Source organism: Barbatula barbatula (genome assembly GCF_947034865.1).
Source record: "Barbatula barbatula genome assembly, chromosome: 14".
Lineage (NCBI taxonomy): Eukaryota > Metazoa > Chordata > Actinopteri > Cypriniformes > Nemacheilidae > Barbatula > Barbatula barbatula.
In genome coordinates this window covers 17,050,329-17,072,171 of record NC_136777.1, presented here as the reverse complement: position 1 = coordinate 17,072,171, position 21,843 = coordinate 17,050,329, and the positions used below count along the sequence as shown (strand labels likewise).

The following is a 21,843-nucleotide window of genomic DNA, read 5'->3' as shown; positions in this document are numbered from 1 at the left end:
TGAAATAACGTAACGGGGGAAAGTGTAACTTTAAAGGGAAAACCGGTTATTTTTGCCGTTTATTTATGGCAGAAAATGTCTCTCTTAACAGGATTTCTTTTTTTTACAGTTTATTTTTGAAATACGGTCACACACTATACAATTACAGAACAAGAGAACACATTTAGTGGAAAACGGGGGGGAAAGTATGTAATATACATCCTTGTATCCTATACTTTTACAGGAAAAAACCTATTATTTTACGGTAGATTTCTGTTTTTCCAGTTCTTTTTTTCCAGAGTTTGCTAGCAATAAACTGCAGTTCTGAACAATTAGCTTTGATCTTTAAAGTCAACTGAGTGTTGTTATCTCTGGACCAAAGCTAGGCATTTTACTCTTTTGAAGAGCTCTTCTATAAGGCTTTTTGTAAGTTGTAAAAAAAGTTGTAAAAAAGGCTTTCTCCAAGACCAGTCAGAAGCCTTTGTCAACATCTGTGCAGTTGGCCGGATCGAATGTCTGTTATGAAATGTGACAGAAAAGAACCCAATTGCAGGCAGACACGGGGATGCAGGGGTTAACAGATAATTTATTATACAACAAGAAAGAAAACAAAAACCCGCGAGGGGGTAAAACAAGACAGGATAAATAATAGGGACAACCAGGACACAGACTAACTACACTGGGAAAACTATACTAAGAACAAGACTAAACTAACTAACCAAAACACAAGGACTAGAGACACGCCGCAAGACTTATCCAGAGCATACAGCAAACACGGTACAGAATACAATGAACGAGCACAGGACAATGAACACGAGGATGTTTTATAGGGGAAACAAACAGAGGATAATTGACAAGGGTCAGGTGCGGGTAATGACACACTCAGGGAAGGTTAACGAGGAAACGAGATGGCGGGAACAAAGACACGGACCAGAGAGAGAGCATAGAAAGCCGATAGCCAACCTCTCTCTCTCACATAAAACACAAGGCTTTGTCATGAATCTGCCTCAAGACCAAGAATAGACATGACATGAAGGCAGATTCATGACAGAAGCCCCCCCTTTAATGAACACCTCCAGGTGTTCATCAAGGGGTAGACTAACAAGACAAGGCAGACTGGGAACACAAGACAAGGCAAAACATACTAAACAAGATCAAAGGCAGACACGAATACATTACAAAAGGGTTGGGATGAAATAATAAAAATAACAAACAAGGGAGGGGGGGAGGGGGAACAACAAAGTTCCTGGGGGGAAGTCCAGTGGGACAAGGGGGAACAGTCCTAGTTCCCGGGGGCGCTCGCGAGCGTGGAGTCCCCGGGGACTTGATGGAAGAAGTCCTCGGGAGAACTGTTCTTGTTCCCGGCATAAGTGCCGGACTGGGTACCGGCTGGAAGGCCGGCTGAGCCACCTGCTGGAAGGCCGGCTGGAAGGCCGGATGAGCCACCGGCTGGAAGGCCGGCTGGAAGGCCGGCTGAGCCACCGGCTGGAAGGCCGGCAGGGCAGGACTTGGTGCAGGACTTGGCGCCGGCTGGAAGGCCGGCAGGGCAGGACTTGGTGCAGGACTTGGCGCCGGCTGGAAGGCCGGCAGGGCAGGACTTGGTGCAGGACTTGACGCCGGCTGGAAGGCCGGCAGGACTTGACGCCGGCTGGAAGGCCGGCAGGGCAGGACTTGAAACTGGGGTGGGTGGACTTGGGACCACCGGACTTGGGACCACCGGACTTGGGACCACCGGACTTGGGACCACCGGACTTGGGACCACCGGACTTGGGACCACCGGACTTGGGACCACCGGACTTGGGACCACCGGACTTGGGACCACCGGACTTGGGACCACCGGACTTGGGACCACCGGACTCGGGACCACTGGACTCGGGACCACCGGACTCGGGACCACCGGACTCGGGACCACCGGACTCGGGACCACCGGACTCGGGACCACCGGACTCAACAGAACGAACCAGCCATTACTGAACCCAGCAGGCAGCAATGACCACACGGTCCCGGAAGCCTCGTCTTCTCTGCGGCGTCCAACAAGGGAATACTGACTTGGAAAGTTATTTGGGCAGGTTCCTGGATGTCGCAGAGGAGATGGTCCGTGGTGAAGAGGAGCTGGCGGTGCTTTTTAACGCCGGTCTGAGGGACCCTCTTTCGCCAGCGGAGATGAGATCGCTGAAGCCGTTGGAGTTTGAGGATGTGTGGAGGTGCGCCGTCGCACGCTCTGAGCTCAGGATCTCAGGCCAACTTGACTATTCATCTCCGCTGGCCGCAGTTCCAGAGGGTCGTGCCCTGCAGATCGGGGTTATGGGCATCACCACACCATCTGCTCCACCACCTACAGCCTCCTCACCCGCAGTCAGCTTTGGTGGCAAGCGTGGGAGACGGGAATCCTGGGGGTCCTCGTCCGAGGCCTCCAATCCCGAGCCGCCCGTGCCCTTCTCGTCATTCCTTCAGCCGCCCACCAGGCGGGTGGCTCGGCTGAGGAAGAAGAGGCAACGGAGGGCGGTCTCGAGTCCGGTGGTCCCGTCGAGTCCGGTGGTCCCGTCGAGTCCGGTGGTCCCGTCGAGTCCGGTGGTCCCGTCGAGTCCGGTGGTCCCGTCGAGTCCGGTGGTCCCGAGTCCGGTGGTCCCGAGTCCGGTGGTCCCGAGTCCGGTGGTCCCGAGTCCGGTGGTCCCGAGTCCGGTGGTCCCGAGTCCGGTGGTCCCGAGTCCGGTGGCCTCAAGTCCTGTTCCTCAGCCGGCCTTCCAGCCGGCCTCAAGTCCTGTTCCTCAGCCGGCCTTCCAGCCGGCCTCAAGTCCTGTTCCTCAGCCGGCCTTCCAGCCGGCCTCAAGTCCTGTTCCTCAGCCGGCCTCCCAGCCGGCCTCAAGTCCTGTTCCTCAGCCGGCCTTCCAGCCGGCCTCAAGTCCTGTTCCTCAGCCGGGGACTCCTAGAGCCCCTGGGACTTCGCGCTCTCGAGTGCCAGGGACAAGAACTGTTCCCCCTTGTCCCAACACCTTTGGACTTCCACCCATGGACTCATTTGTTTCCCCCATGAACTCTCTTGTTCCCCCTCCCCCCCTCCCTTGTTTGTTATTTTTATTATGTCACCCCAACCCATTAATTATTCTTGCCTGTCTGCCCTTGTTATTTTTTACTATGTTTTATTGGATGTTGTCTGTTTCCCAGTCGGTCTTGTCTCGTTAGTCTGCTCCCTTGGTGAACGCCAGGGGGCGTTCATTAAGGGGGGGGGTTCTGTCATGATTCTGCCTGCTCTTGTCTTGATTTTCTGGTCTAGGGGCAGAATCATGACAGACCCACGTGTTTTATGTGGAGAGAAACATATTATTGTCAATCAGGACATAATATGCGTTCTCTCATGTCTCGTCATTTGGCCCCGCCCCTCTCGTTCCTAGTATAGCTTTCCTCCTGTGTCGCATTACCCACTCCTCCCCATCGTTATCTCCTTTGTTAGTCTCCCTATATAATACCCTCTTGTCCATTGTCTTGTGCTGGTTCGTTATACTTGTACCTGAATACTTGTACCCTGTTCATGTATCTTGTTCATGTATCCTGCTCATGTATCCTGCCCTGTTCCCAGTCTAGTGTATGTTTGGTTTCTAAGTTCCTTGTTTAGTCCTAGTTGTTTATGTTTGCCCCCCTTGTGGGATGAGTTTGTTTTCAGTTTTTCATATCCAGTTTAGTTAGTGTTTTCCCATCGTGGATGTTTGGTTTGTTCCTGTTATTTATATTAAAGTATCTGTTAACCCCTTCATCATCCGTGTCTACCTGCACTTGGGTTCTTCCACCACGTCGTTCCTCACCCAGAATCACGACAATGTCTGCCTTTCACCAATTGAGTCACAAAACACAGTTAATGTTTACGAATCAAGCGGATACGCTTTATAGAGAGCCATTAATGTGGCTGTTTTTAAGACCGCTCTTCACGCCACCAAACTCCCAAAGTCTTGAATGTTTGGCATGGATTTTCTTTGAAGTGTCGACGCAGATGAACACAGCGCAGTACGGATTCATACACTCGTGTTGTCAACATGAAATGCTTACCTTCAAACAGCATCATGATCATAACACACGTGCGGAGCTCGAGACCAGCTTCAGATGTTCACGCCCCGTAAAGACTCACCGAGATCTCCAGAGTTTGGCTTTCAGTCTCTGTTTGAGGATGAAACGAGCCAACAAAGAGTGAAAGGCACAGCGTGATGGAGAAACTTATTTCACGGCTGTGTTTGTGCTTTCTGTTGCAGTGCTACCAAGTCACACCTGTGGAAACCCAGGGCAGATACCGAGAGGAATCATCCACGGGTCCAGGTACAACGTTGGCGACAAGATCCGCTACAGTTGCGTGATGGGATATGTTTTGGAGGGGCACGCGGTTCTCACATGCATAGTGAGCCCGGGAAGTGGTGCATCGTGGGATTTCCCAGCACCATTTTGTAGAGGTAAGCTGTAATTACATGACCCATGAGCTTACATTCAGGATTTTCATGAGGACAGTAAACTTGGAAATGTTTGTAGTGTTGGATCATTAATAAAGGATAATGTACAGCCAGTCGACTTAAGTTGTTTTTAAAGAAGAAACTGAAATGCGTTGATCAGGTCCCCGATGTTTATAATATGGCTACTAGCAACATGAGTAAATTATGAGACACAAAATAATTATTTGAAATATACTCATTTGTAAACCTTCCTTGAGGTAAAAACGTTTCCTACAGGCTTTGAGGCAAGTTCAAACAAGACAAACATCCAAATTGGATTAATCATCAGAAAATATAATCTCATGAATGTTATTAAGCATATTTTTGTATTTATAAATATGAAGCTAAACCGCTGATGAGATGACTAGATGAACAGCATGATATTGGTTGCCCTCTTGTGGGACAGGGCCGTGCAGAGACCTGTAAAGGGGGAAGTGCTCAAAGTATAAAAAGTAGTAAACGTAGATCTTGTACTACCTATAATAATAATAATAATAATAAGTAAACAAGAACACTGCTTCGCTGAAAACAGCACTTTCCCGCAGCAGCGTACGGTATGTAGCCTGGTGAATGTAAACTACTGAAGGCATCTGAACGTGAGGGGTCGTCCCAGATCATCACGTGGGTCATTTCATTTAGGGCTAAATTATTATTCACTCATTTTAATAATCGAGCAGGCCTTCACAAAAGGGCCTTAAGTTACATTTTTTGCCTTGACAAAAGGGCACTTTCGGCATTAAGGGCCAAAGAAGCAGGTGCCTGAGCACCTTCCACCCCACTCTTTGTACGTGCCTGCGGTGGTAATTACATACTTTTGATGTCATGACCGACCACCAATCAGAATGATTTCAGAGAACCATGCGATAATGGAAGTTGTTAAAAGTTTAAAGAAGTCATTCACAATGTTCACCTCAAGCTGTGATTTTGAAACACTTTTATCTCGTCCCATTTGTGCTGTTTCGTGTGATTCAGGATGGCTTATTGTGTTCTATGGTCATTGGGTTCATGACGTATTCATCTTAATTAGTCGCTTGTCTGTCACCATGGCAACCAATTGTGATCGCCTGTGTCTAGTTTAGTTTCCTAGTTTACCCCTGCGCTCTTAAACTCGCTGTTCAGGTCAGTTATTGGTTTTTCTTTTTGTCAAGTGTGTTTTGCAGTTATCTTTCTAATTCCCGTGGTTCCTGGACGATTTATAAAAATATGTTTAAGAGTTTTTCCTGTTTGTGCCCATTGGATCACACCCAACCAATAAAGGGTCAACAAGCTTTGTTTCACCCTATTGCTCTTTGTGAGTTCACTCTCTGTGGATTTAATTGTATACTGCACCATTTTGGAAAAGTTAGTTAAAAAAATACTTTTATTGACCCTTCTGTCATCACAGATTTACTAATTTTGTTCAGCTGAGCACATGTGGAAATGTTGTAAAATACCTGTCATTTGTGTAAGACAACAAGTGGACTTATTTAGCACAAGAAAACATGAATATCAAATATGGTGACAGGTCAACAACTTGTATCCTAACTCGTGCCATGTGTTGTCATTTCATATTTTTTTCGCTAGAATGAATGAGGCATCATGCATTCTTTGGGGGCTTTAACAATGTAGGGCCTTAACACTTTTCAAAGAATATTCAGCTGAAGAATGAAAAATACACTTATGTGATTGTTTTAAAGTATGAAATTTTGGGGTGGAATAATCCCTTAATGTTTAAATTATATTAGGGGGGCCCAGAAATTACAATTTTTTTCCACTAACTATAAAAGGTTGTAAAAGTCTGTGCTAATGAATTTGTGAAAACGGGTGGTACCCCAAAAACTGGATTTGGATTTCCATCAACTGTTAACATTTTTGTTGGTTTAACATTTGTTTGTTTTCGACCAGCTGAAGGAGCATGTGGTGGGACATTAAGAGGAACGACGGGGACGATATCAAGTCCTCACTTTCCATCGGAGTATGAGAACAATGCTGACTGCACGTGGAGTATTCTTGCTGAGCCAGGAGACACCATCGCTCTGGTCTTCACAGACTTCCAGCTGGAGGACAGATATGACTTTCTAGAGATCAGTGGCACAGAAGCCCCTTCGATATGGTACGTGAATTGACCTCTGATGCCGTATAATGTCACAATCTGTACCGATCCTACATTCGTGTTCGGAAAACTATCCCAGAATACCTTTTTATGGAAGCACTGAGCATTTTTTGATTTGATAGGATTAGTTTGCTATGACGTTTGTGTTGACATCCGGATGTTTACGTTTTTAATGAGATGGTAGTGTCTATCGTCCAGCTGTGAGCATTAAGAAGGTCATGTGCCTCACACCTAAATGAAGAAGAATGGCTTCCTACAAGACCATATGATTTTTGATCATTTAAAAAAATATGGAAATAATCTAAAAGGATTTCTGAAACATTTTCAACAAAGAACGTCAGAAAATAAAGAAATAAACATGAATGCACCATTAAATCTATGTATGTGTGCCTAAACTGAACGGTGAAAGATATCCTTGATATGCTTCTTATCTATTCTTTACATTTCTGTAGCTGTGAAAATATTCTTTAAAAACTTCACATTGGAATATCATCAATACATAATGTTACTATAAATTTTCAACTTTTCCTTTACAATCATTAACTGTGTAACATTTCCAGCCCCACCTCCTCAGAAAAAACTAGTCCCGTCCTCACAGGGCTTTTGTTTGTCTTGCAGGTAATATTCTAGGGTAGACTGTGATGGAAATGAAGAAAAATAACAAATGATCTCTCAGATTATTCACGTTGCTCTGCCACGGTTTGATTTGATTTCTGGAGTTGTCAGTCTGGTGACCGGCACTCTCCGCTTTAATGCTTTCTCTTGTTTCCTCTTTTCACCTGTTTCTCTCTACCTTCTTTCATCAACTTGATGCTTCGCGATTCTTTTCTGTCTCCTGAAATGTTTGCATTCGTGGCCAAACGGTAAGTCTTAGCTTAGCGGCAGAGTATCATGCGGGAAGAGTCTGTCTGAACTCTATTAACTTCAAGTCGGGTGAATAAACATGTCCTTACTCTTGACGCGCTGTGCACGGAGGCAGAGCCGTGTCGCTTTGGCACCCTCGCAAATAAATTTGCTTTCCGCTTTACCAAAACACAGGCTTGAAATTACACCAAGTTGCTGAAAGACTGCAATAACGTTCTTCACAGGGCTGCTGATGAAATAACGGCACAATCTGTTTACGCCGAATGACAACAGTAATACCAGGATGTTCATTCTTATCGTAAACAGCAGCAGAATACTATTTACAATTTTAGACTCCGGAGGATGATACCATCTTAAAAACTCGACTGACCATGAATCTTCACAGAAATAATTGCAGGTAACAACGTCACTTCAGTCCTTCCGTTCTAAATGATAAATATTTCCGGGTGTAATGACACACTCAACTCACGACTAAATACAATACTTGCTTCATGATAAAGATATTTTGAAAAAGAAGACCATGAAACTGAAATTCAAATACAATATTTATTCCCAAAACATTGGTAAATTCATTCAAATCATTGTCTGTCTTTATCATCTGTATTTGATTTAGTTTTATTTGTCGCATTGGTTGAGTTTAATGGACAACTATCCAGATGACGGTTATCTGTATTTTTCTCATCAAAAATTCATGATCAAATTTATTACACTCAGCATCACACAATAAATAAATGCAATGAAATGATCATAGAACTTATAGAAGTTACGACTGAAACATGCAGACTGCCACCCATCGCATTCACCATGACCAGACCCATCATCGATCAAGGCGTAAGTACTTGCTGCCCTTTTGGAGTCTTTTAGATTGATCGGGCGTCTCAAATAATATTCGGGTGAGATTTCAGCAGTCAAAATACACTGCTCATCCCATTAGAAATCTGGCCAGGGTTTCCTTTTAATGCCACCCAAATGGAATCAATACTGGAAATGCTGCTGAATGTCATGGAAGAGACTCGGCTGCCGACCGATCCGGTGTTGTGATAATCCATATGAAACTATAGTGCACCTGTTTGTTAAATGCCATCTGTGTAAGGCCAGAACCCCTCGCATGCAGTGTCTGCACCTGTGTCACGTGACCTCAGATGCTGTGGCTCTCTGACATCCTTTTCCACTAGATGTGCCATCCATCGCCATTGATTTCTCAGTACTGAAGCAACACATTTCCTATTTGTCTGAGCCATGTCTTCATGTTTGAGTATTAACATGGAATTAATGGATATTTCTTGGCAGAAAATAGGCTATATAAATTCTTTTTTTTTTACAGTTTACAGTAAGAGAACATGAAGTGATCAGATAAGCATGATACTTTTCGAACTTGCTGAAAGGGTTTTGGCAAGAGCAGCCCAGGGCAGAATGCAGGTTTATGATCCTTTATATGAGATACTGGGGAGGTTTTGGCTCTAGCTGAAGTTTATGTAGGATGTTCGTGTACTTTTCATACTCCAAAGGATTTCATTTCTCTCTGGGTAACAGTAATAATACGCTAATCTCATAAACATAATCTTGTTAACTAGACCGGTTGCGGTTTCTACACAATGGCATGATTATTTGAGATAACCTTGATCATTGTGCAGATGAGAGAACTTGAAAATGAATGAATCACAGTAGGAAAGAATGGTTACTGCTTTAGATAGTCTATATTATTGGTCATTTTAGATTAGTAATATTATGATACAGTAAAATGATAAGTCGGGACGGGTTCCAAAAACATTCAGAGCAGCTGAGCAACCACAATAAACTGGCAAGATTTTGTCACTGAAATCACAATAAGTGCAATCTACAAAGCGATGTAGCACTACAGTTATATATGGTCCTATTTTCATATATGTAATATTACATATACATTAACACGCACACATGTCTGGTTTATTATCTCCGGGGGGACAGTCTAAGGCATTATGATTTGTGTACTGTATAAACTCTATATTTGATCCCCTAAGCCTAAATATCGTAGAAAACGTTCCGTACAATTTACAAGCATTTTATTATAAAACACACACACATTTAAATATTTACATATTAGAGATGCACCGATATATCGGCCAAAAATCTGTATCGGTTGATAAAAACAAGTTTTCACACTCAATTCAATGAAGTTGTGCTCTGTGTAAAGAAATGTTAAGAAGCATCACCAGTTTGACGTTCAAGAGTTATTATATAATGAATAACATTCTGAAATTTTTGAGATATTCATTTAATCTTCAGAATTGGTATCGGCAGACATCACTGAATAATCAGCTATTTGTATCGGTGGAGAACTCTGATATCGGTGCATATAGACCCACTTTTTGTGAGGGGTTTTCGTGGGCGGAGCATAGGTGGAGGCAGAAAGATTCCCAATGGCCGCTTTGCTAGCACTAGCGACACGCTTTTTTTTTACAGTGACCAGAAAGAATCAGATTGAATTTGAATACGTAAGGTCAATCACAAGGAATTGTGACTGTTGTTGAAAAGGTCAACTTTAATGGAAGGAACCAGATTGGCGGACACAGCTTCAATACACACCTGACACATAACATGAGCCTCCTCACTACTCTCTCTGCGACGACAAACAGTTTGCTTTGTTTAATCTCCGGTGGTTGTCTAACTGCTAAATAAAAAAGTTAGCTTGTTATTGCGGTTTTAGCTGCATGTTAAGATAGTGATGAGCTTAGCTCACCAAGTAAAATTCTTCACCAGATCTGAGTTATAAACATCAATTAAAGTCAAGGAATTAGTTTAGCTCAAAGTAAAATACATATAATAATCGTTATTAAATATAAATTTTTTACAGTCTCTGATTAGTAATGTACAGTATAACAATATTGGTATTCATTCGTCCAGCGAATGCATCAATGATTAATACACTTTACGTTATCTCATGGCCATTAGTTACGTTACTTCACTAAACAGAGACTGGAGCAAAGGTAGCATAAACCCATCACACATGATAATATGGTTGTTTATTAAACTATTCTAAATGGTACACATAACGATCGCAAATACAAAACAATACACAACATGAAACACAAAACATTGAGAGAGAAAACGTATAGAGAGAGAGAAATGTGAGAAATATATTGGGAGAGCAGCATGGCCGCAACGTCTGAACACCAATAAATCGTCTTTAACAAAGAGGCACAAACTTAAAGCAGCTATTCTATGAATAGGACGGAATACTTGCGAGCTCTGTGCTGTATTTGTATCCGTAGCGTTTGGATAGATGGAAAGGTTGCAATTGGTTTCAAAGTGCCGTCTCGCTGGAAAAGTTCTGGCCTCATGGCCCTGAGGTAGGCCGCAGTCCATTGTTCCTTCTTCCCCCCGATGGGGGTGAAGATGGTCTCCGAAGAGACGCCCAGAACTGGTTTCTGGTCAAGGCAGGTCCAAAGTGAAAGAAGCAAAACAAGGAAGAGAGAAGAGAAACAAGTGATCTCTTGTTTAAGTTGTGAGGATGTCACACCCTATAGCTGTGACTCACCCAATCAGACGATGGCACCTTTCGAGGGAAAGTAAATTGTCTTTGTCTTCCAGCTCTTGCTTTGCATGTGGAAGGTGATTGGTGTCCTCTCATAAAACGTATTAAGATCAAAGAACAGTCGTGTCAGATAAGTTCCAAAGGCGAAACCACAGATGCAAACGAAGTCTTCAAAGCAACTAAAAGAAGATATGAGGAAGATATGATCAAGAAACCAGACCAAATGGGAGAGGGGGGGGGGGGGTTACATGGCTTTTCTATCAATGATCCAATGCTCTACATTGTATATGCGCTAAAAAAACATAACTTGAAAAATAACTTAACTTGTTCCCCGGGTCCTGATTTGGTGAGGATACATGCATAGTTTCCATACCAGAGAAAGAAAAAAGTTTATTAAGTGATATGTGTGAGCTGTAAATGCTGGCATCTTTGATGATCGTTTCAGTGAAGTCAGCTAGTTTTATTGTGTTTAACTACAACTGTCGTCGATTTTTCTGGCAATGGTATGTGTTAAAATGTCAGATTAGAGCCTTCTCTGGCACTCAAAAACACAGCAAGGTGATATTTTAAACTCCGTATGTAGCCGACTCTGTGCTAATTTGTATTGGCCGCCTCCAGTCTTTCCCCTTGTTTTGCCTCCAGCTAAGGCCGTGACGTCATCATGATGTCGGCTCAAAACAGGTCTATATATATTGTATATATACAGTATATAGCTAGTAGGTACATACTACATAATTGGACTTTGAAAATGTTTGTTTTTGCTGTATCAGTGCTCTGTGAAGTAAGTTGGCTCTGTCCCGCTCACATTCTATAGTCGTAAATGCATTCATCTCACACCCAGAGATTTATTTTGTTTTTGTAGCACTCATGGCATATATTCACAGTTTATAATCATACGTTTTTTTGGTTTTGTTAAGAAGCTCAACAGCCCCATGATTAGCGTACCCACTAGAGAACAGTGTTACTCAGTAGAATGAAAATGTGCTATTTATATGTGTACAATGTGAGCTATTTCAGCGTCAATGCCCCGAGTGAGTGTCTGTGACAGATATTCAAGTAGACGTGAGGGAATGAGATTTGGTTGAGAGAGGGACAGCTGACAGGTGGTCAGATTTGAGAAGCTAATGTTTGGAGTAGATCCTTCTGTGAGGAAACCTTCTGATTACTTTGACTTCTGCAAAGTAATTTCCTCACGGACGGACGCTGGATGACCTGTCACGTCATGTTTGGTCAGAAGAGAAAAATGTCTCTTTAGTCGATGTCAAAGGTAAATTAAAGTGAGGCTGTAAATTACAGTGACTTAACCACAGTTAAAAGGTGTCGTGGAGAGAAACGGATGTGTGGGTGCATACCATTTGGGAAGACGTAAAACACACCAGAAGCACTTTCTGTTTCAGTTTTTAAACTAAAAAAAACCTACATCCGACAAACCAGATGTAAAGCTGACATCAAGCAGTTAATACATGTGAAATAAAAAATGAAACAAATGTTTACGTCTTGCAAAATGGTGCGTATCTGCTGCATAACAATGGCTTTGAACATTTGATTTACATCAAATTGATTATGTTCACAGTTTCAGTTGCAAAGTCTAAAGAAATATGGAATGTATTTTGTTTGCTTATATTTATCTACCCATACAGTTTGATGTTCATCGTCATCTAACATGTGCGCTATGTATAGCTAAAGAATTAGGAATAGCTTCCTGAAAGTTCTTTTTTGGACTCTCTGATTCACAAAACCTTCCTGTTTAACAAAAGGTTGTTTACATTTATTTTTTTAAATAACTGTATTGTTTTCTATTTGTTTTTATGTTGTGTAAAGCTGTAAAATGCGCTATACAAATAAATGTGAATTTAATTTTTTATAGTGGAGGGAAAAACTTTACTTTTAAGAGTGTATACTGTACTGGTGTTTGGAACAATAAACAGAAAGGCAATACCCGAAATTGTTTGGGGGCGTGCGTCCTCATGAGTATAAACACACAAAAAAATTGAAATAGTTTTTAACGTATAAAGCAATAGAAGTCTATGAAATGTCCTCATTCAGATAGATCATTTAAGTAAATATATGTATGTGTGTTTGCTTAATCTAGAATAAAGAAATTGATTTCTAATGAAATATTTATTAAGTAAACTATCAACAAATCCAACCAACTAAATTCATGAATCTCCATTACTGCCAATAGCAGCAATGGGCGTGGGTTTTAACGGCAATGCTTTTCAATCACAAGAATTGTTCGTGAAGAAATTATAAGCATTAAAAACAAAGTGACAAACTCCGAATGTGCAATGGAAAGGTCTTCTTGTTGAAATTCCCCTCGGCTCCGCTCATGATGTCGTCGCCGGTCTTGATTTCCAGCAGTTATTGGCAGCACTCATCAAAGTGGGCCTGTTCTCCTGACCTCTCTGACACCGTTGCCAGAGCTTGAATACATTTGGCTACAACTTGTGAATAAAATAAAGGCCATTCTCTTTGAAGACCTCATATCTCCTCATATAAGCTGCTCAACACAATCTTTATTTATGACCAGCCTAAACCCAGCATCATGATTCATAAGACTGTCATTCAGCTGTATAATAATAATACTAATAATAGTCTTATATATTACACCAGATGTAAATAATGATAATTAAAATAGACTTGAATGGCGTGTTATTTTTATACAATGCTTGGACTATTAGCGTGACTATTAAGATGCCTTTTAAAATGCGTATTTCCGTGTGATGGAAAGAAATTTGAATGGTTCAGTTTGACAGGATCACATTTTCATTTAAATCCCTTCAGCTCGAAATGACCATGACCGCGATGTTTGATGTCTGATAGTGTCCTGAAGTGTTTAAAATCGGCATCTTAATGCTTATGGTGGCTTACAATTCTCATATTATAAAATAACATGCTTCTACAAGCATTTTTGTCTCTTCATGTCTGAAAAATCCTCTTTGTTGAGAATTCATCAGCATTTTCACATTTTATGTTCCACAGATAGCTGTTGTGCCAATGTTCCTTCTCTCGTGTTATCTGCACTGCACTCTTCAAACACACTGAGCTTTTGTCAGGTTTACTCTGTGTTGTCTGGCTCTTGTAAAGCACGTTCATGTCTCTTTCTCACTGCTTTGCCTCCTCAGCTCAACCTGGTTTTCATGCTCTGGTGAACTCCACTTTCTTGAAAAGAAGCAGAGAGGCTTCACACAACACCCCCGTCAGCTTAATGTGCGAGACGCAGACCCAATGAAAACGTCTTGCGTCTAGTTTTGTTTTATCCATTTAAAAAAACATTTATTGTGCTTTTACAGACAACAAATGTCTCGCCAAGATCATTAGGACTAAATGTTTTTCACACAAGAGTATAGAACCAAGTATAGAGGCCTCCTTCTTAAAGTCCCAGTGAAACGCAGCATTATTTGATGTGTTGACGTAATTTGTTGATTGATGTGTTGTTACTAATTAAAGGGAACATTTCTATTTTTTGTTTAGTTTATCTTTTTCAAATGATGCTTAGTTTTTTAGTTTAATTTGGTCCAGTTTTAGTTGTAACCTAAAATGTTTTAGCTTTAGTTTTTCTTTAATGTTCCTTTTAGTGTTTAGCTTTAGGGATGGTGGAAAATTATGTTGATTTTAATAAGCCTAAAGCTTAATATCATTCCTTGGATCTCGGGGTGAAATACGACCGAGACGTGTTGCTGACGGTCTACATGATATTCACCCACATTCACACTACACCCAGAATAAATTCTCAGATCTCAGTGCCAAAAACAAAATTGTTCCTCATCAAGTAGACGGAGCTCTGATTCGGGATGAAATATTAAATGATGCACTAATGACTGTGCCAGAGCTGCCTTCATTAATGCTGGTTAAGAATATGAATGATCATTGTCAAAACCCTTGTAGTTCTTGGATTGGATTTAGTTTCGTCTTTGATATGCGACCATTTTTCCTTCCTTTCAAATGCCGGGTTTGATAGTTGCAGATGTAAAATGTCTCTTCAGTTGTTCAGTGTGAAAATTGGATGTACAAGAAACCAAACGAATATAAACCCAGGTAAAAAGATGAAGAAATGTTTCTCAAAGACTATCTGGACACCGTTCCCATCATGAGTTCCCACGAAGGACCCTCACAGAGACCCCTGTGGGAACTCCAGATCGTTCTTTGAACCGTTCACACACACAACAGGACACACAAAGTTTGCAAACCTTTTGTTTTGCAAAGACAAGGTGAGGCAAAGTTTTAATAGGCACCCTGGATCATATTTTTAAAAGAGGAAGAAAATAACAGCACAAACATGGAATGAATAGGATGGAAATAGCAGCACGGAAGTCAGTCTGATGGCATCAAAGCTTGTGCGGAGAAAGCAAGAGGTTATTTGTCCCAGTGCTAATAGATGTTTCTTTTGTTTTACCAAAGCCTTTTCCAGGTGTGTTAAATTGGGGTGTTGATCATCCATATGCTTTAAAAGCGAGTGAAAAGCCCATGGGTGTCCACATCTCACAAAACAAGTTAGCAGGACGCCGCTGTGAATTGAAATACGAGTTGAAATCTAGTCGACAAGAAGCATAATTAGGAGGCGGAACAGACGTATATTTACTCAAGTCTGTGTGTGACTTTTGATTTACTGTTGGCACGCTCATCTGTGGCATCATTATCTGCTATGATAGAGTTGGGAATATGGGGGGCATGCTGATGGGAATTTGAGGGATGAGGCAGTTTGCAAACACAAGAGCCTGTGTATTATACTGATTGAAAAATCTAACTCTCATATATTTTCATTTCAGTAAATGGTTTGGATTGACTAAAATAACAATACCCGGTGAATTTAAAAGCCCGAGCAACGCTCATTCACTTTTGGTTTATTGCATTAAGATTGTATGGGTATATACTGTATCTCTTTTGTAAAATCTTTATCACATTTGTATTGCATATTTTGAAACGCATTATATTTTAAATAATGTTTTTTTCACATTTCCGTCATTCACTCTTCTGTATTACTGACCTAAACTGATCATAATACTATCAAAAATTATTGTATTCATGTCATTATTGTTAATATTATTATTTTATGTATTTTGTTTGTTTGTTTTTATAGAAACCGATTATTGTTAAGCATGTTGTCTACGTTATTCTGTATGTGTAAACATCAATACATTTTGTTTTGTTTTAGATAAAATATATATTTTATTTTAATTACAAGGAAAACATATTTGAAATAAGTCATCCTTTATTCGCCAAATGATTTCATGAAAACCTGTAAATGACTGTATATGGGACACAAAATAATATATTTGGAGAAATGTCTCTGTGGTTTGGTGTCCATACAACTGGGGCTCCGGTTTCATTTGGTTATGAACATTCTTCAAAACGTCGTCTTTTTTTGTTCTGCAGAAGAAATAAATTCATACAGGTTTTAAATGACATGAGGATGAATACACGATGAAAGAATTGGCAAAAAAATGGATTTCGGGGTTCCTTGTGGTTTTGTTATGACAGACACGCAGCTGTTTGTACAAGTTGGTTTGAATAACGCTTTGCTCTTTTAAAACCATAATCTTGTTTGTTTCCAGGCTAACAGGAATGAATTTGCCGTCTCCCGTCATCAGCAGCAAGAACTGGCTGCGGCTTCACTTTACATCAGACAGCAACCATCGGAGGAAAGGATTTAGTGCCCAGTATCAAGGTAAGAGGTCAGCGCGTGTAGGACTTGTCATTGGCAGATGTGGGACACTTGGCAGTGAAGAACAGCGCGTCCTCTGGCATTTTCTACCATAGCTAAATATGACATCTTGGCTTGCGTCTGTGACTCCATGAGCAGATACATGCTGGAATGATGCTTACCGCATCCCCTCTTAAGTGAGAAATCAATCACGACAGCGGTGAGGGAATTCATGTTCTTAACACGAATAACGCAAGATGAGCCGCGTTTAAATCATGTTCATGATATGCGTTTATGATCGGGTTTTCAATTTGCATAATGAGCAGAAGATGCTGTGAATCCCGGGCAAAGCTTGAGGGATTTGCTGTATTTGCTTAGTTTTAGAGCACTGGATAAACGTAAAGGCTTTTTATTATTTGACATATATTTGATGTTCAGGGGGGATTTTTATTAAACCTGATATTTCAACTTTTTTCTTTTGTTAAATGAAGGCCACAAATAGATTAAAATATTTTTTTAGCGTGCATTCTGAATGCATTTTGAACAAGAAATAAATACAAATGCATTTTTATACTTGTATAATGTATTTTTGTGTTTCGTTTTATTGTAATTTATTTGACCAAACTAGTGACAGTGTTTTAAAAGAGTTCCAAAAGTGCTCATTGTGGAAGAAAATCCCATTTGGAGTGTTGCAATATTGCAATTGGTCTTGGCTGAATTGTGTGCATGTTTACAACAGATTGAGGCAATAAAAAATGGCTGTGATGTTTGTATAAGGATATTTCACGGTGCGTTGTGGACGAATCTTCGGGGAAACGTGAATTCCGAAATGTTATCGCCTCAAATCCATCGCTCTCTTACCCCACTGATTTCTCATCATTGAATCATATTTATGAAAGAAAAAACTTTTCAATTTAATATAAGCTCACTGACGGGGGCAATGTCATACAGAGAGGAAATTATGCAAAGTGAATTTACATCATGATCCCTGGGTCATAATTGGCGTCCTACATGACATAATTACAGGACTGGATTCAGAATTGCTTGGAAATCCAAATTGGCTCCAGATGATACAAATTTTGGTAGCGTGTCCTCTAATCGATGTGCCAGAACGACAGTTGCGTGTCGGATAACAAAGTGCGCACATCATTTAAGATCTGTCAAAGCCCCGGCTCGGTGCGATCGTGTCCACGGCTAATTATGAAAATATCTCCAGCCGTACACATGAGCGGAGTCAGGCTCATTTCATTGGCCACACTAGAGCGCTTTTCAGAGGTTTGCTCGTATTAAATGAGCTGTTGGCACATAACTGCGCTTCGGTACTTGACAGGTTTTGCCGACTGTATAAATGGATTACGTTTTATACTTGCACATACTTGATCTCTGACCTCTCCCTACAGTGAAGAAAGCCATCGAGCTGAAATCCAGAGGGGTGAAAATGTTGCCGAATAAGGATACGAGTCACAAAAACGCAGTCCGTAAGTACACTTCTCACACGTTCCCCACTTCAACTCATGATGTAAAATTACAGCTGACATAAAGTAAGAGAAGTCAGGTTAAATTGTAGATAAGCACATTTCACGAACTTGTCATGAGGTCCTGCTAGCCGGCGTCAAACGTGAAACCTTCCTGCCTACCAAGGGTGCGTTTCCCAAAAGTATGGTCAGCCAACTACGGTCCTTCCAGAATAGTTTAACGAGTGAAGCCATCGGTCCAACGATCAATCGCAAGCAACATCGTGAAGTTGTGTGGCTGGAGCTACAGGTCTAGAGGTGTGGTTGGAAGCACGCGTGCAAACTAATGAATAAACTATATCGTGAAATCAAACAACGGAGAGCAAAATCGTCATAAACTACGTATATTTTTGGACCGTTGCGTGTCATAATTGGACAAAAACAAGGGTGATCGATATCGTACTAAAACATACAAATGAGATTACAAACGCTACATGTCCAAATGACCTTCATCACACACTTTGAGTCTTTTCATGGTTATTCTAAGAAGGTCAAAAAGTGCTTTATATGAAAGTAGCGTACTAAACTCAATGCTTTGCTCTGGAATATGCGATTCTGACGAGAGACTGCCGTCATTTGCATGTCCAAACAAAAGTAATTATGAAAACGAGACTCAGGAAATGTCAAGAGTAATTTTTGAAGCGTGGATACAAATTCCAATGACCGGATGATTATAATGAACAGATAATAAGGACTGGCTGACTGTACATTTTTCTTGGCTTATTACCTCACCTGCGGTTAAATGTCGCGCTCAAGGACGTACCGTAATATTCATCAATCCGTCCACCATTTTAGATGTCATTGTTGTGGCTGACCACAATGCTTATATAAATAAAACACATCCGTGCTCCTGATGAATAGATATTCCATTTTTGTGGGATCGTGATCAAACCGGGATTGTTTTTATTCCTCTCAATCATGATAGTTTGCTACTGTTTACCGGCCTTGCTTGTTTTCATTGTGTTTAATAAAGATGCCCCGGATGACATTCTTAATGCAAAGGAGGAAGCAGCCGCCCGTCGTGCTGTATGGATGATTTCACCCGTTCTGCGCTCCGTCAAGCGCGTTCTCTGCCAATTAGCATTACAAAACCTGCCGAGTCTGTTAAGTATACGACTTCAGCCCCGGCTACTGTAAAATTGAAGGTGTTTGCGGGATGACAGTAGCTTGTTTGTAGCAACTCAGCCAATCGTTACATCCGAACATGAGAGTGGTCGCTGTGGGTTTGTTGACAAACGGCCCAATTCACTTAGAGCAGATAAAGCCGCTTACAAGACGACTGAGGGCAGCACTTTGCTTAAGCAATCCACACGGCCCCGTAGGCCAATTCATTGACTTAAAGCTGGACTTTTGAAATGAATCATATGACACTGTATGCATTAAAAGACTTGAATATGAAGTTTAACACAATAAAAAAATATACCGTATATATAAAAAGGATCATAAACGTAACCTTTTAATACTGTCAATCCCATAGCATGTTTTGATACAAAAGAAGCGAAGCCAAGTTTTTATTAGTCATACATAAATAAGACTTTAATGGAATATATTTGAATATAAAATGATACATGTAAAAATGTGTAAATGCTTAGAACCTAACAAGTATATTACATTGTTTTTATTTGAATTTTTAGCTTTTAACTAGAAAATCTAAAGAGATCTGGTGGCAATTTGAAAGGCAGATGTGTTTCTTTACATAATAACTGGAACTTTATGTAAATATCTTTGCGTGTGAGTAAAAAGTCCTTTATAAATGGTATGGAGGATGAGAATATAAGTATGGACACTTCTTTTTTCCTCTATTTCTTCTTCATTATTATTATTATACATGGAGTTTTGCGTTTTTTGTATCCTCTAGCGGACTTTCCTAATGTTTTTATCTAAATGTTTAAATAATACAAATTATATATGATTATATATTATTATAATGAGAAAATGCAATAAATAGAGAAGGTAGAGAACACAATTATCTTTATTATTATGAGAATGTTTTCAGAATGATGTTTTCCACAATTAAATTCACATACAATACAAATCAGTTCATTAAAATTCTTTTTACAAATCGCAATTTAAAAAACACTCGAAGGGGACCAAAGTGCTTCACAAAAAGACGATGACCACATTTTAAAACACACGACAGAATGTTTCAGTGGTTTCTTGAGAATGGCCCATCTATATACGGTAAGATACTAATAGAAAGAGAAAAAAAAGCTGTGCCTTCTGTCAAAGACTGTACTTTTAATAGACATGGGGATCAGAATGGGACCTGTCTATCCTAAAGTAGTAAGAACCGATTTCTCTACTGATCTAACTCGGAAAGTAAAGCTGAATGTTTTATTCAACAATATAGCGTGGGGATATCTGGCCTACTTGTCACCTAGCAACCCAAAGTTAACCAAAAAGAAACGTTCGTTTCAATTCAATTGATTTATTAGTTTTCCTGTATTCTTTGAAACCTGTACCTCGTACAGATAAATAAACACCAGATATTGCATAACACCAGCCAGTCAGATTATTGCTGGCAATTCCAACTAGTGCTCGCCGTTCCTGTGTGCAATATGCATCAGACCGTCAGTGAATGGCCTGTGGGCGGCCTATGGGCATTACGCCGGAGGCAGAGACTGACACACGTTGCTTATATATGCTGCTTGTTTATTTATTTATTGGATGAAATGGCATGCAGAAATTGTCTACAGGATGTCCTGGTAGATACTTCAGAACAAGCGGTCCTGACATCTCTCAATAACTGTAAAAGTAAATCTTTGTTTGGGTTGAACTAAAGAAAGTCATGTCTATGTGTCAAGGGCGAGTCGATAATGAAAGAATCATTTTTGGGTGAACTGTTCCTTTGAAAGAGCTCTTGATTTGTCTGCTGGAAAAGGTTTTTATAATATTGCTCGAATCAATTCCTCTCTCTCTTCGGTGTTGTGTTATCATAGCTAACTTCAGCTTAGTCTATCAGAAGTTAGCGAGATGGCTAACATCTCTCTTAGCACCTTTAAGAGAAACTCTCAGATTGGGAAGGAAGTGTGCTTGGCGCTTATGTATTAAACGTTCACGCGTGTATTATGAGGAACGCTTTGGCATATTGAGGTGATCACAGGGCAGCATAGGAGAGCAAAATAAATGGCCAAGAAAAAGATCAGAAAACCGGACACCCGCTTTGATCAGACAGAATAACTATGCAGACTGATCTCCACAATCACGAGAGATGACATGTGAAGAGCACATCAAAAAGAGCGACATGACAGCTAGACACACAAACACACGCTAGAAAATTCCCTTGACCTTGCCTCATGATCCCTGGTGTTTTTCTTCCTTTTCCCGAGTTTCATGATAATTCATTGTGTGGCATTTAAAACATTACCCAAACTATGGTCCAGTTCTAAATATGGACCTCACACTACACAAAAAGATTGGTTTGGTTTGTTTTTAAAATGTACGTATCTATCTAAATCTATCTATGAATGTGTACTGTATAGGTTTATTTGTTCAAATGTATTTAACAGACATAACTTGAAAAACAAATACTGCTAGTAGCATCAAGATATCCAGATATCTTTCAAAGATTTTATTCCACTAAACTAGCGAATGTTGTCCCTGAAAAGCCCCCAAAATGTAATAGTTTCCTGAAGTTAAGCAGTTCTTTGAATTAATAAATGTTTTATGTACAGTATACGGTTTCTAAGAGTTATTAAATACTGGATCATTTAGGAATGAATAATAAACAAATAGCTCGAAGACTGCCATCTTTATTAGCCCAA

General features: G+C 40.6%; 1 protein-coding gene across 1 annotated transcript in view; it reads left to right on the top strand.

The window, feature by feature from the left end:
- The window catches only part of LOC306903531 (CUB and sushi domain-containing protein 1), a gene marked incomplete at both ends in the record, with an annotated part of 362,445 nt that overhangs the window by 217,822 nt on the left and 122,780 nt on the right, over positions 1 to 21,843 (top strand). The window contains 4 exons of the mRNA XM_079472788.1: positions 4,221 to 4,415; positions 6,336 to 6,543; positions 16,477 to 16,589; positions 17,966 to 18,043. Of these exons, the coding sequence (XP_079328914.1) occupies positions 4,221 to 4,415; positions 6,336 to 6,543; positions 16,477 to 16,589; positions 17,966 to 18,043 (594 nt within the window). The remainder of the gene's footprint in view (positions 1 to 4,220; positions 4,416 to 6,335; positions 6,544 to 16,476; positions 16,590 to 17,965; positions 18,044 to 21,843) is intronic.